The 13,147-nt window shown below is 50.5% G+C and overlaps 1 protein-coding gene across 2 annotated transcripts; it reads right to left on the bottom strand.

The window, feature by feature from the left end:
• Positions 1 to 901: 901 nt before the first annotated feature.
• Positions 902 to 11,690, bottom strand: CDC25B (cell division cycle 25B). 2 transcript variants are annotated; one of them, XM_080931193.1, is made up of 15 exons: positions 11,349 to 11,690; positions 10,539 to 10,660; positions 9,833 to 9,884; positions 7,795 to 7,836; positions 7,613 to 7,649; positions 7,213 to 7,380; positions 6,297 to 6,422; positions 5,847 to 5,927; positions 5,585 to 5,758; positions 5,296 to 5,388; positions 4,795 to 4,857; positions 4,537 to 4,635; positions 4,218 to 4,351; positions 2,270 to 2,381; positions 902 to 2,134 (listed from the first exon to the last, which is right to left on the bottom strand). In XM_080931193.1, exons 1-15 carry the CDS (start codon positions 11,543 to 11,545, stop codon positions 1,994 to 1,996), a joined length of 1,641 nt encoding a protein of 546 aa, XP_080787319.1. In that variant the 5' UTR covers positions 11,546 to 11,690; the 3' UTR covers positions 902 to 1,993. The 2 variants fall into 2 exon arrangements, with proteins under 2 accessions (XP_080787319.1, XP_080787318.1); XM_080931192.1 differs by having other exon boundaries at positions 4,537 to 4,857.
• Positions 11,691 to 13,147: the final 1,457 nt, after the last annotated feature.

Genomic DNA, 13,147 nt, shown 5'->3' with positions numbered 1-13,147 from the left:
ACATGAGACTCATACTGGAGGTGTATGCACTCTGGCTCACTACCTCCTGCCCACTGAGTCATACCCCAGCCTGGCTGCACTGTCAATTCAAAAGGGCCTATAACCACAAAGCTCATACTTAGGGGTCATGCACTGGTATTCAAAACAAAGGGATTCCTACTACAGGGCATGCTGGGACACACCTTTACTCTAGCTCAGAAGGCAGAGGCAAATCAACTTCTAGAAGTTGAGGTCAGCCTGGTCTACATCATAAGTTCTAGGCTAGCCAAGGACTGTATAATAAGACCCAGTTTCATTATTTGTTTTCTTGAGAGGCTTGGTTCATTTGGATTGGCTGTTTTCTGCTCTTCTGAGGAGACCCAGCTGGAGAAGACTGAAATCTTAAGGACTATAACATAATCCTTACAGGACAATGGAAACCATTGGCAATCCCATAAGGTGTGATGAGGTCATTCTGACCACTAAGAGCAGGCTTGGAGAAGGGTGAGCTCAGGAGAGCTTGGGTAGCACAGGGAGAGGGGGAGGAGAGGGGAGGGGGAAGGGAGAGGGAAATTCAAAGCCTTAGCAGGAGAGTCATGCATAAGATTCACCAGCTAGGAGCTGTGGTGCAGGACTACAACCCCAGCATGAAGAAGGTCAAGAGAACAGCCACAAGTTTGACACCACTCTGAGCTACATAGGAAGAGGACCCTTTCCTCTATGCCAAAATACCAGGGAGAACACGAAAAACTTCAGAAGAGAGCATGAGGTATAAGGTCCTTCCTCCAGATAGTCTTTCCACTTTCACTGGTCTGTCTGTACCCCCACCCTACCATCCATCTGCTATGGTCTTGTCAGCAGCTCCGCATAACAAACAGATTATCCAGCTTGCTCAGTGCTTTATTAAACCAAGGCCCCAACAGAGGACTCATTGGGGCCTTCCAGCATATCCTTCTCATATGAAGATTCTGAACCCAGAGGTTGCTTATGTTTCCCCATGACAATGTTTCTTTAATATTTCCAAATGCTAAGTGTGAAGACTTTGTCCACACGCACACATACACTCCTGCCATAGGCCACCATGTTTACCAAAACTCTTCCACCCAGTTTGTGTGCATCCATGACCATCCAACAAAGGACCCAGACTCAGTCACTAGTATGGCAACACAGAAAAACCACGCACACTCAAAAGGTCATCTGGACCAGATATGGAGAGGAGAGGGAAGGACAGAGAAGGATCAAAAATGGAAACTCAGTGACTGGTCCAATGCCCAGCAGCAAGTTTTGACCAGTGAGGCTCTGGGGTTCACAGCAGTGAGGATGGGGCTCCCAGAGGCTCCTGAATCAGGCCTTTGCTCTAGCCCTGAGGGTCTTAAAGGAGAAGATCCCTTTCTGGGCTAACAGAAGCCAAGCCTAATGAGTAAATGATATTTGAATCTCTAACCTCAAGTGTACAAGGGCATCTCTCCAGCTGTCAGTGTGTCTGGAAACACGCTAAGTCATACAGACAAAAATGAAAGCGGCAGGTAAGACTACAACAAGAAAAGTTAGCACTTAAGCTCCCAATGTGCAGAGGCCAGGGGAGGAGAGCAGATATACCCCTGTGCAGCAGAGTAACATCCTACATCCAGGCCTCCCAAGAAGCTACCGTGTACATCCTAAAGGGCTGAGGCTCTCCCCACAGAGGGGTAAGGCCAAGAGTTAACACAAACAAGGAAAAAACAGAAGATTGTAAAAGGGCTCCCATTGAACACATAGGCCATCCTCTTAGCTGGTATTCCCCCCGCCCCCAATCAGGTTCAGCTCTTTGAGACTGGTACCAAGAGACAGAAAATTAGTGGAGTGAGACAGGAAAATTGAGGACAGGGACAGACAGATGTGACACCACACCATCCCCCCCACCCACTATAGCACCTGAGGCCTCTAGAAGGTAGGTGGGCCTCATAGGCCCATGGGACCCACTGGCTCCCAAGCCTCACGAGGTAAGGATGGTAGCTGGGCTGAGGCTGACTCATCACTGGTCTTGCAGCCTGCTACAGAGTTCCCTCCGGCTCCGTTCCCCAGCCCAGCTGCGTGTCTTGAGGCGGAAGTTCCTCAGCTCATCCCTGAAAGCCTCATGGTTCATGGGTCGGTAGTCCTGGGGCTCACAAAAGTTCTAGAGGATGAGAAGATGAGTAGAATCCATCGGTATGGGAGAAAGAGTAAGTTCTGGGGACTGGGGTGGGGTATAGGTGGGGCCTGTGGCCTATAGCCCATGCTAGGAGAGCTGTGACCATCCCACCCATGTTACCGGATGTTGTGGGAAGAAGTCCTTGTAGCCGCCTTTGAGGATGTACATCTCAGGGTAGTACAGGCTGGGGTAGTGGTTAGCTGCACGGTCCCGTTCCCTGATGAAGCGGCACCTGAAGCAGCATGGGAGGAGGTTCAGGGCAGGCCACATGTCGGAAAGAGACCATACCCTGTACACACTGCTTTAAGAGCCTCTGAGTGCACAGACTCCTCAGCACAGCATGTCTCCTACGAGGGAAGCCTGGTTTTAGAGAGAAGACTCTGGGCTGAAGGCAGAGGTAAACCAGGAGTGGTCACTGTTTCTGGAAGGCTGTTTCGTAACCTGTTACAGCACTCAGTGACATGTCCCAGGAAAGAGGAAGCAAGAGAGGCGACAGATTGACACAGTCAAGGTCCACCCAGAGGCTGGCCTGGTGGTACAAGTCTGTAATCCTAGCTATATAGAATCCTGAGGCAGAGGGATTACAGGTTCAAAACCTGCCTGAGCTATAAAAAAAGAACTTAAGTCCAGCCAGCTTGGATTTAACGAAGACCTGTCTCAAAATAAAAGGTAGGTGTGGGAGGTAGCTCAGTGGGTAAGAGCACCCTCTGAGTAAACATGAGGACCTGAGTTCAAATCCCCAGCACAACAAAATGCCTATAATCCCAGCACTGGGGTAGGGGGGTAAAAACAGAAGAATTGTTTGGAGTTAGGCTGACAGCCTCAAAAGTTCAGTGAGAATCCCTGTCGCAAGGGAATTAGGTGGGGAGTATACAGCAGGATGTGTGAGGTCTTCCTCTGGCTCTCTGCATGCGTGTGTGTGTGTGTGTGTGTGTGTGTGTGTTTAAGGGCCAAGGGCTGAAGAGAAGTCTCAGTAGTTAAGAACACAACCATAAAGAACACCAGCACTAGGGGACTCAATGCCCTCTTCTGATGTCTGTAGGCACCAAGCATGCATATGGAGTACACATATACATATAGGCCAAGTACTTTCATTTGAACTTTTCTTTTCAAGACAGGGTTTCTCTGTGTAGCCCTGGCTGTCCTGGAACTCACTCTGTAGCGCAGACTGGCCTTGAACACAGAGATCTATCTGCCTGCCTCTGCCTCCCAAGTGTTGAGATTAAAGGTGTGTGTCACCATCACCGCCTAGATCAAAATAAACTTCCTTAAAAGGGGGGGAGGGAGCAACGAGATGGGCCAGCAGGTACTTTCTGAGTAACCCTGGCAACCTAGGCTCAACTGAAACTCCTCTAAAAGTGGTAGAAGAAAACTGATTCTATAAAGTCAACCTCTGGCTTCCACATAACTAATAGATAAATAAAATGTAGCGAGAGGGGCTGGGGCTAACCCTCACTGGTAGAGTACTTACTTAATATACGTGAAGGACCTAGCACAGTCACTAATACTGCGACATAGAAAACACACACACACACACACACATACTCCAGAGTCTCCTGGATCAGATGTAGTGAGTGAGATGTAGTAAGGAACAGAAAAATCGACGAGTGAAGCTCTGTGATTGGTCCAATGCCCAGCAGGAACCATATGAGAAAGCTGGAACCCCACTGGTGGCCACCCTGGACCAGGAGGCAGAATAAAAGCCAGGAAAGATCATGAAGCAGGGACAGAGGAAAGGCTGCTGAAGGAAGGCAACAGATCCCAGTGGCCACCAGCATAGGAACAGGGTACCAAATACTTGAGTGCCACTGAGAGTGTGGCTTGAACAGTATCCTCAGATCCTAAGGATGCTATTATATTTTGGTGGGGACGCAGCTATGGATGGAAGATGGACAGATGATGTGGACGGAAAGAAGACAAATGGCAAGATGTGTTGTCTACGACAGGGGAGTTGAAGTCGGCTCTAAGCAATCATACACAGCAAGATGCTATAGCACTCAGTGCCAGGCAAAGAAAGCCTAGGGTGGGGCACCGCTGACAGCAAGGGCGGGATGGAGCTAGGACTCACATTCGTGGTCCACGCTCAGACGAGAATTCACAGTGGAAAATGAGGATGATTCTCTTGTCCAGGCTACAAGGCATGATGGGACGCTGCAGCAGAAAGGTCTCGGCATCCCGTTCCAGGGGCAAGTTCACAGCATTCTGTCAGAGGATCTGGGTGTCAAGCTGTAGCCTGTACCATGCCCCTTCTTGTTCAGTTTCCAAGTAAGTAACCCCACCTCTTGCTGGGCAGAAATCCTCCCAATGGGAAATTCACATGGAAGGTTATTCATCTTCTTGGCAAGGAATCTGAATGGAAGATCTGGCCTTACCAGCACCCGTCTCACCTTGATATGCCCGCCTTCATACTCATAGGGGTATCTGCAGTCCACAATTACAAATTTCTCCACGATGTTGCTGAACTTGCCTGTCAACAGGGCCACCATCTGTAGGAGGCCATCAGGGTTGGTGCCAGCAGGTAAGGCTGGTAGCCAAGGTTTTCCCTCTCTCTTCTGATGGCCTCTATGCAGCCCATCCCCAGGGGAAGATAAGAGTAAAAAAAGGTGGTCCCCAATGCACCTGGAGAGTAGTTCAACCCTGCTTACAGTTTCTGGTGAGATGTACTTGAGGTCTTGGTGTTTGCCATCCACAGTCTGCAGGAGGAAGGCCTGAAGGGGAGGATGAGTCAGAGTCAGGGAAAGGAGACACACAAGGCTAGAAGGACGGAGGCAAGACCTGCTTTGACCTTCAGATTCAGCTAAGAGAAACCTCCGAGGGCCCTTACCCAGGGAGCCATCTTCTGAGGATAAAAGAGGAAGGAAAAGCCCTAGACCTTCTTGCTTCTTCCTCTTGGGTTTGAAAGCTGGGGGCTGAGGCAGGAGATTGCATACCAGAGATTCATTTGGAAATGCTTTTCAAGGCTGAGATATGGCTTATGCCTGGACAGATTTGAGGAGGCATCAGAAGGGGAGCCAGAGGGCAGAGTCTGCATGAGAAGAAGAATGAAAAGACACAAGAGGGAAGAGGGGACCTCTGGGGACAGATTGCTCCTGCACTAGGGTGTTCAGAACAGATGAAAGAAGCCTCCTGAGGTCCTAGAATGCTACCTTAGAGTAATCTCCAATCAATCCACGGTGGTCACTGTCCAGGATGCTCTCAATATCATGACACAGGGACTTTGAGCGGAAGACACGGGCCTTCTGGAAAGCAAGGCAGATAGAGGGCGGGGTCAGGGAAGAGGCTGCCTCTCGGTGCTATTTGGTTAAGACCTCCATGCCACCTAAACAACTGTACACGACCCACTGCTACACATCTGGCCGAGAGAGTACACCCAGAGCATCTTCAGGCCAACCGTATCCCCAGGTGACAGCCCAGCTCCCGGAGGAAGGAACTAACAGGTTCTTCGAGCGGCTGTTCTTCCAGGGGTGTCACACTCTTCCTGCGCTTGCTCTGGACAGGCACGTCCCTGTCCTGGGGCCGCTCTAGCCTCTTGAGGATGGGCCGGATCATACTGCACGGCATGGACGGAGAGCGGAAGAGCCGCTGGCACTTGCTGAACATGACGAGGTCCTGGCAAAGGTGACATGGCAGGAGTCGGAGCGCCAGGTCCCTCCACCCCATGTCCCCTAAGCTCCAAGGGGGTACTGCTGGGCCTCACCTGTTCCTCTTCCTTATCCAGCTTTTTGACCAGTGGGGCACTAATGAGGTTCTCCATGCCTGCCGGGACCATATCATCACCCTGAGGTCAAAAGAGTAAGGGCAGAATCACAAACTCAAGCATGGAGTAAACCGTCTTCTCTTGCTTACTCCCCCAGAAACACTAGGCTGTCCCCAGCCCTGCTGACTATGGCAGCGCCCCACCCCCCACCCCACCTACCTAAAGAGCAGTATGAAGAGCAGCTGCTGCTGGGGCCTGCCCTGAGTCAGAAGTACCTTTATCACGCCCAGCCTCCATCCCTTTGTAGCGCCAGCCCACCAGGGCTTCTGATTGGCCAGTATCAGTTCCCCCAAAAACCTTTCTGACATTGGGTGAGGTTGTAGTCTTGCTGATAGTCTGGTCTATCCAAGTGGGGAGCGAGTAGGGGCCTTGTGGCCCAAGGCTGTTTACCTTTAAATCACTCTCTAGGATGTCCACAAACCCATCATCTTCTTCAGAAGCCCTTTCGACAGGAGTCAAGGGAGACTGTGCCACAGGGCTAACCTCTACTTCCATCTTCCACTCAGTGGTAAGACACTGTCCAAATGACAACAAGCACAGAATACCCAGATAGGGACTCCTTCCGAGAAAGAGTCTCCAGTACCCAGGTGGTTGGTGGGGAAGGAGTCTAGACCACCCTTTTCTTCTCCTACTGTCTCTTTAAAAAATTTTTTTAGCTTCTTAAATTTGTTTATATTATAGTTCAAAATTATTTCCTATTATAAACATATATGCTTTTTTATAGCATTTACTTTTTTTTTTTTTTTTTTTTCAAGAAAAACAGGTTTCTCTTTGTAGCCCTGGCTGTCCAAAACTCACTATGTGGACCAGGCTGGCCTTGAACTCAGAAATTCCCTTGCTTCTGCCTCCCAAGTGTACATCACCACCACAGATTTTTCAATTTTTAACTTTATTTTATATGCATGGGTATTTTGCCTGCACATACGTCAGTGTACTATTTGCAAACAGTGCCCATAGAAGCCAGAAGAAGGTATTAGGTCCTCTGGGACCAGAATGATAGAGGGTTGTGAGGTGGGTTGGGTGCTGGTAATTGAACCAGGTCCTCTGGAAGAACACCCAGTGCTTTTAACCACTGAGCCATCTCTCCAGCCACTACCTCTCTCCAGAGCTGTTTCTTGGCCCTATTCTCCTTATATACCATCAAGTCAGGGGCTGAGCTGGGCCTGGGGTAAAGGCCTCTCTGCAGGTGACCCATTCTGCCAAAGCTTGGGCAGGGCTGGAATGAGGGAGGTTCTGTGGCATCATGAAGATATATCCATCCTGCGGGCAAGATGGGAAAGGAGACATCAGGATAAACCCAGCGTACCCTTCTCTCCCTGGAGCTCCTCCATCCTGGTCTCTGGAAGCGCACATTCTCTTTGTCCTCCCCAGGACCACTGGCAGCTCTGCAGACTGCTTCAGCTTTCTTCCGGCTGACCAGCGCTTGGGAGTTGGTGATGTTCTGTAGCACAGGGCTGTACTCCAGCAGCCTCACCTAGGAAACCAGACAGGGCAGTGATGACTACAGGTGCATTCTGGGTATCGCCCAGGAATACCACCTTCTGCCTTCAACCCTGCTCCAACTCCCCTGCCCGCCCGATGAAACCCCATCTCCCCCAATAGTCCAGGAATGCCTGGCTACTTCAAACACCTCTCGCAGGTACCCCTAGGATGTCGATGCCAGCCAGGGTGCCTAAGCTCCCTGTCAGGCCTCGGGGGACACTCACTGGCAAGGATCGGAAGCGTTTTATGGCAAACTGCTCACTGCACAAAAAGAAAAGAGAAAGAACAGTTCAGAGCTCTGGAACCGGGGGCCAGTGACTTAGAGCCGGCAGGATCTCCTCACACCCACGCCATCTACATCCCACGGGACAGCAGGAGGTGGGTAGGAATGGATGGAAAGACTCACTTTTGAATGACCCGACTGGCTGCCTGAATAGCCTGTTCAAACCTAGGAGAGAGCAGAAATGACCCATTTCTCTAACATCTACCCCAAGCTTCAGGCCCAAGCCAGGCCCATCCCCAAAGGGCCAGCAATAAAAGCAAGGGCAGGAACCTGTGCTCAGGCAACGGGAGGGGAGAGTAGAAAACAGTGCACTGTTGGGACCAGGGACCAAGGATGAAGGGTTTGAGGGATTGTAAAGGCTGCCTTGAATGAAAAGCAGGCCCAGAGAAAGGCAGTGATGGAGGCAGCTGGGGCAGGTCACAGGGTCATTAAGACATCACCAAGGCAACAGTCTCGCCAGCCTGCACACACTAGCACAGGCCTTCCACCTGTATGCAAATTACATCAGTGGGGCCATATGGCCACCATGAAAGGCACTGATCCATCCATGACAACAGGCTGAAGGTACCCTGTAATGTAGGTGACCCTGGGGGTGGATGCCGGCACTGCTGAGATTCCCTTTCTGCTAGGAGAAACTGGCCTGGCTCCCCGCAGGACAGGGGCTGCTTTGGCATTTCTCTGGATCAGCCCAGCAGACCCTTCAGTGACAAGTGTACAGGATTACATTCTCTCCTCCCTCCTAGGGAATTTTCTAAGACCCAACCTCTGTTCCACCCCCTCCTTCTGTTTTAGAAGTGGCCAGCTGGCAAAGAATTCCAACAGATGTTCCATTTGAGGCCGAGGCATCAACTTTTACACACAGGCCCTGCCTTCCAATGTTGCTGGGGCACCTGTCTTGTGGAGCTTAACACCCCCCCCCCCACACACACACATCAGCTTCTTTTTGGGAAACTGTAAATAGCTGAAAGTAAGTGCAGACTAGAAAGGCACTTAGTGCCCAAGTGATCCTGTGTCCACCAACCCGGTATCATTTGTAGCTGGGCCTTAGGGGTGAGGGATCTGTGCTGTCATTTAAAAAAAAAACGACCTACACTCCTCCCATCCCCACCCAATTCTCTGTTTCCTGTTCATGAATAAACCCTGAGACCAACCAGCACAGTCTGATCAAAGGCATCAGAAGGAAATAGTAACCGCCACCCTAAACCAGAAGCTCTGGCTGCTGGTGCTCAGCTGTCCCTCCTAATGACTGTCAGCTACCCCAGCAGCTGGATGGGAACAGGTGTGCTCTAGAAGGCTCTATTGTGCCTTAGCCAAGGACGAGGTGTCTGCTCAGAGCAAAGACCAGCTTTTTCTTTCCATTCCCAAGGGTTGGTTCAAAGCATCAAATGTCACCAAAAGCTGGGAGCTGATGATGAGAGCCAAGCCACTCCAGCCAGTCTGCAAACACCATTTTTGTTTAAACTGTTTTGAGATACGATCTTACTATGTTAGCCTTGAACTGCCTGCCTATCTTTCTGTCTGATCTTCCTGAGTATTGGGATTACAGATATGGGCCACTACACCCAGCAAGACCATATTTTTAAATTGGAAAAAAAATGTTACATGTAACAAAAAAAATGTGTACATGAGAAAAAGAAAAATGGGAACATGAGGGACATTGCATTGTTTTTCTGAATGACAAGGTTAGCTAGAGCTAATATTGGAGTATACTTCCCCAGAGGCCGTTGTTTCTATGACTTGTGATCCTGAGCCCACCATTATCTGGCTTCTACGACATCAGGCTCTTCTCTGAATAGGGAGCCAATTCTCAAGACTTAGCAAGAGACCAACCCCTCACAATGGGGATCCTGAGGAACCTGCCTATTATTTGGTTTCCCTGTAAGAAAGCCAGATACTGGGGGCTGGAGAAATGGCTCGGTGACTAAGAACATTTGTTATTCTTGCAGAGAGAGGACCTGAGTTCAGTACCCAGCACCCATGTCAGGCATCTGGCAACAACCTGGAATTCTAGCTCTAAGGGCTCCAAAGCCCTCTCTGACCTCTACAGGACCACACACTTACATGCACATATCCCTAACGCAGAGAAACAGAACATAATTAAAAATACATCTTAAAGAAAGATCAGTCCTCAAGGGCAGGTACCAAGTCCTCTCTTACTCACGTGTGCTCTGCCATCTGTGGGTCCACAGGGCTGGGGGAGTCCATGCAGAGACCTGGTGGGACAGAGCACCTTGGCTTGCAAGTAGCAGTCTTTCCTGCTTACTTTTTCCCCCCAAGAAAGGAAAAAAGAAATGACTTCCTCTTTGAGATCAAGACAGACTTTAGAGAAACACAAACTACTTATGAACCCTAAGCATTGGACATTGCCCCCCACCACCCAAAAGGACACAAAGCTACATTCTGTTTACTATGGAAAACATATGTACACTTTTTGTTGTTGTTGTTGTTGTGCTTTGTGTGTGTGTTTTTTTTAATGCTTCCTAAGCATATTTTTTTCTTAAGCTGGTTTAAAACAACTTGGTAAAGATAAAGGTTTTCTAGAGAGAAATCTAGGGCTTAAGAGACAGACTTTTGGTGCTGTGTGCCTTCTGGGTGGAGCTGTAGTTCAGTGGCTTAACCGCTAGGTTTCGGATATGTAAGATACCATCTACCAAGAGCCATCCTTCCCCAGGATCCCTGTTTAGGTTGGGTGTGGTGAGACCCACCAGAGGTTTGTTTTCTTCATAGTTTTGAAGGCAAGGTGGGAGAAGATTCTGGGCCCATCAAGCTGTGACAAGGACAGTGATCTGATGGGTAGGAGGTCCAGGAAGTTCCCTGATAGTGGTGATGTGTGTGTCTGTACCCCCACTACAGGCCCTGGGCCTTACCTGCATCAGAAGATTCTGAGGACTCGGATGACAGGGAGCACTCAGAGGTACGCCTAGACAGGGATAGGTCTGCCAGCCTGTTCTGGAACGACAGGCTTCCTATTTGAGCTTTTGGGGTCTCGCTAGGAAAGGAGAAGAGGCACAGAGGCGCAAGGGAAATGAATGTTGGATTTGGAAGCTGGCTGGGCCATGCTCCCATGTATTCCCTATGAAGGGCCCATCTATCACTGACAGGTGACCCTAGGACTAGCCTGTACCTCAGGCCAAAGCTTTTCTTTCCACTGAGGCCCAAGAAGGTCTTCTCTGGTTTGGCTGATTCAGGAAAGACTCTCCTAAGGATCTGGAAGAGTGAGGAGGATGAGCAGGAGACAGCCTAGAAGCTTGGAGAACCTGCTCTTCACACCTTCACCTATCCAGCGTTTTCCTGGAGGCAAAGGCTAAGCAAGACCTGGATCTTTACTGCGGGCTGGATCACCTAGCTGGGAGCCCACGGGTAGGATTAAGGAGGTGGTCTTTTGTCAATTTAAGCTTAGAGGAGTTTGGGAGATACAGGGTGCTTTCAAAGAGCAGAGCACAGCCTTTTAAGATTCATTTATATGCCAACTTCATAACCCCCTGCCTAAGGATAGTGTGCAGGAGGCACAGTGAAGGAGCAGTGAGGTAAATGATCCTTTGATGGTCATCTGGAGGTTGTAAGTCGCATAGCTCGTCCCCATGTCACTGAAAGGCTAAAGGCTAGGCTCTGGTGCCTAGTCTCTCCTGGTCTGGGCCTCCCATCCCACCACACCCAGCGCCCTTGGGGCATCCTACCTGCCGAGCCCAGCGAGGTTGTGCATGGTCTGGGTAAGAGTAGTAACCGGAGAGTAAGCCACACGCTCCGGAGATCTCAGGAAGCCATCAGACCCAACCCCGAAGTCTGAGAGGTGGCCCGGCCGCTGAATGCCACCCAGCACGCGGGCAGGACTGAGAGCTGAGCCCGGTGCAGACTGCTGCGGAGGTACCTCCATGGTGGCGGGACGGGCAAAGGCTAGGTAGAGGGCCACAAGTACAGCAGCCAGCAGACGCCGGCTCCGAGAGTGAGCCAGGGGTGAGGGGAAGGAGGGAGGGAAGGGAGGGAGGAAGAGCAATGGGCCTGGGAGTGAGGAGAGGGAAGGAAGGGAGGGGAGGACGCGGAGCTGGGCAGCTGCCACCTCCACCTCCTTATATATTCGAAAAATAACAGCGGCAGCGCCGCCAGACGCCACCAATGGGGGCGCCGGTTCTGGGAGGGCGGGACCAAAGGCGGGGCTCTCGTGGCTGGGGCTGAGGCTGGACCAGCTACTTCTGCCCGCCCGGCTCCTTAGGGTGACTCAAGGAGTTGGGTTCAACCCCATCCCCCACCCACCCCGCTCCACACATACCTTCTGCTCCGTTTGACACGAGACTCCTGGTCTCCAGGATATTGCCTCCTAGGGCAGGGTTTGGAGGTACATATCCTCAGAGGGAGTCGCAACCCTTAGGGTGGCCACGTAAGGAGCCCCTCGACGTTTACCATCATGCACGGTCACCGGCAAGGGACGGCGCGACGCTCTGCTTGAGTCTAGGACGCTTGCCAAGTTTGCTGTGAGCTCTGCATTCCCTGTCCGGTTTACAGACACGAGCGTTGAAAAGTTTCTTAACTCCTTTAAAGTCACGGGTTTGGTTGAGTGGGAGACTTACGATGCTCCCTCCGGGGCTCATCTGATCCTGTAGTCTCCCTGTCAACGTCCCTGAGCCTCACAGAGCAGCTGCAGTCATTCTCCAGCAGAGCTTTGCGAGGCACAGCGAAAATGCTGGGTTCTGGGGCTCCAGAGTTAAGCTTATATTTAGGCAATGATTTCTGCAGCTGGCAGTTGGGATATGCCACCAGAGAACCCAGTTGGGGAAGAATCTCACACCCACTTATGGCTTGCCTAATTTGGGGTTAATAGCACCATGTTTAGTGTTTCTTTGAAGGTGAAAGAGGCTGACTTTGCTATTAGCTTACAATGAGCGCTTTCTAATGATCTAATCACCTTGTAGCCTTGTCTGTTTTTCTGGAATGAGGTGGGAAGGACCTAGTGGGCAGTTGGGAACTTTTTCAAATTCCCGAGTGAAGGTGTGGCTTCTGGGATAGTCATGGGGGTGCAGTACAGATCTAGGAGCAGCCTTGCACACCTGCCTTTGTTGTTTTAACCACCACCCTAGGCCCACCAGGTCGGAATGGCAAAAGGGTAACTAAGGGCAGGAATGAGATCTAAGAGGTTCAGCTGTGTGTGAAGAAGGACACTAACCACACCTGAGTGGAGTGACTGAGGCAGGAACCATGACTGCTCTTTCAACATTTTGCCCCGTTCCTGTGGTATGTCAGGAACTTACGTACCCATTCTTAGGGACCCATTTCTTATTCCAGTCCTAAGTTGAGCTCCAGACCTACAGCCCTTTAGTGCCAGGACTGGGTGAGAAATGTGTCCCCACACGGCCTTCCATTCCAAAGACCTGGAATAAAATCGCTCTGAGGACTGTATTTTCTTTCTTTCTTTCTTTCTTTCTTTCTTTCTTTCTTTCTTTCTTTCTTTCTTCCTTCCTTCCTTTCTTTCTTTCTTTCTTTT

This window comes from Micromys minutus (genome assembly GCF_963924665.1).
Source record: "Micromys minutus genome assembly, chromosome: 17".
Classification (NCBI taxonomy): Eukaryota; Metazoa; Chordata; class Mammalia; order Rodentia; family Muridae; genus Micromys; species Micromys minutus.
This window is presented reverse-complemented; position numbering and strand designations above follow the sequence as displayed.

Coding starts and splice junctions, on each gene's coding strand:
- CDC25B (XM_080931192.1), bottom strand. CDS start 11,545: ATGGAGGTACCTCCGCAGCAGTCTGCACCGGGCTCAGCTCTCAGTCCT. Junction 7,381..7,612: donor AACGCTTCCGATCCTTGCCA/GTGAGTGTCCCC, acceptor CTGGTTTCCTAG/GTGAGGCTGCTGGAGTACAG. Junction 5,759..5,846: donor TGGATAAGGAAGAGGAACAG/GTGAGGCCCAGC, acceptor CACCTTTGCCAG/GACCTCGTCATGTTCAGCAA.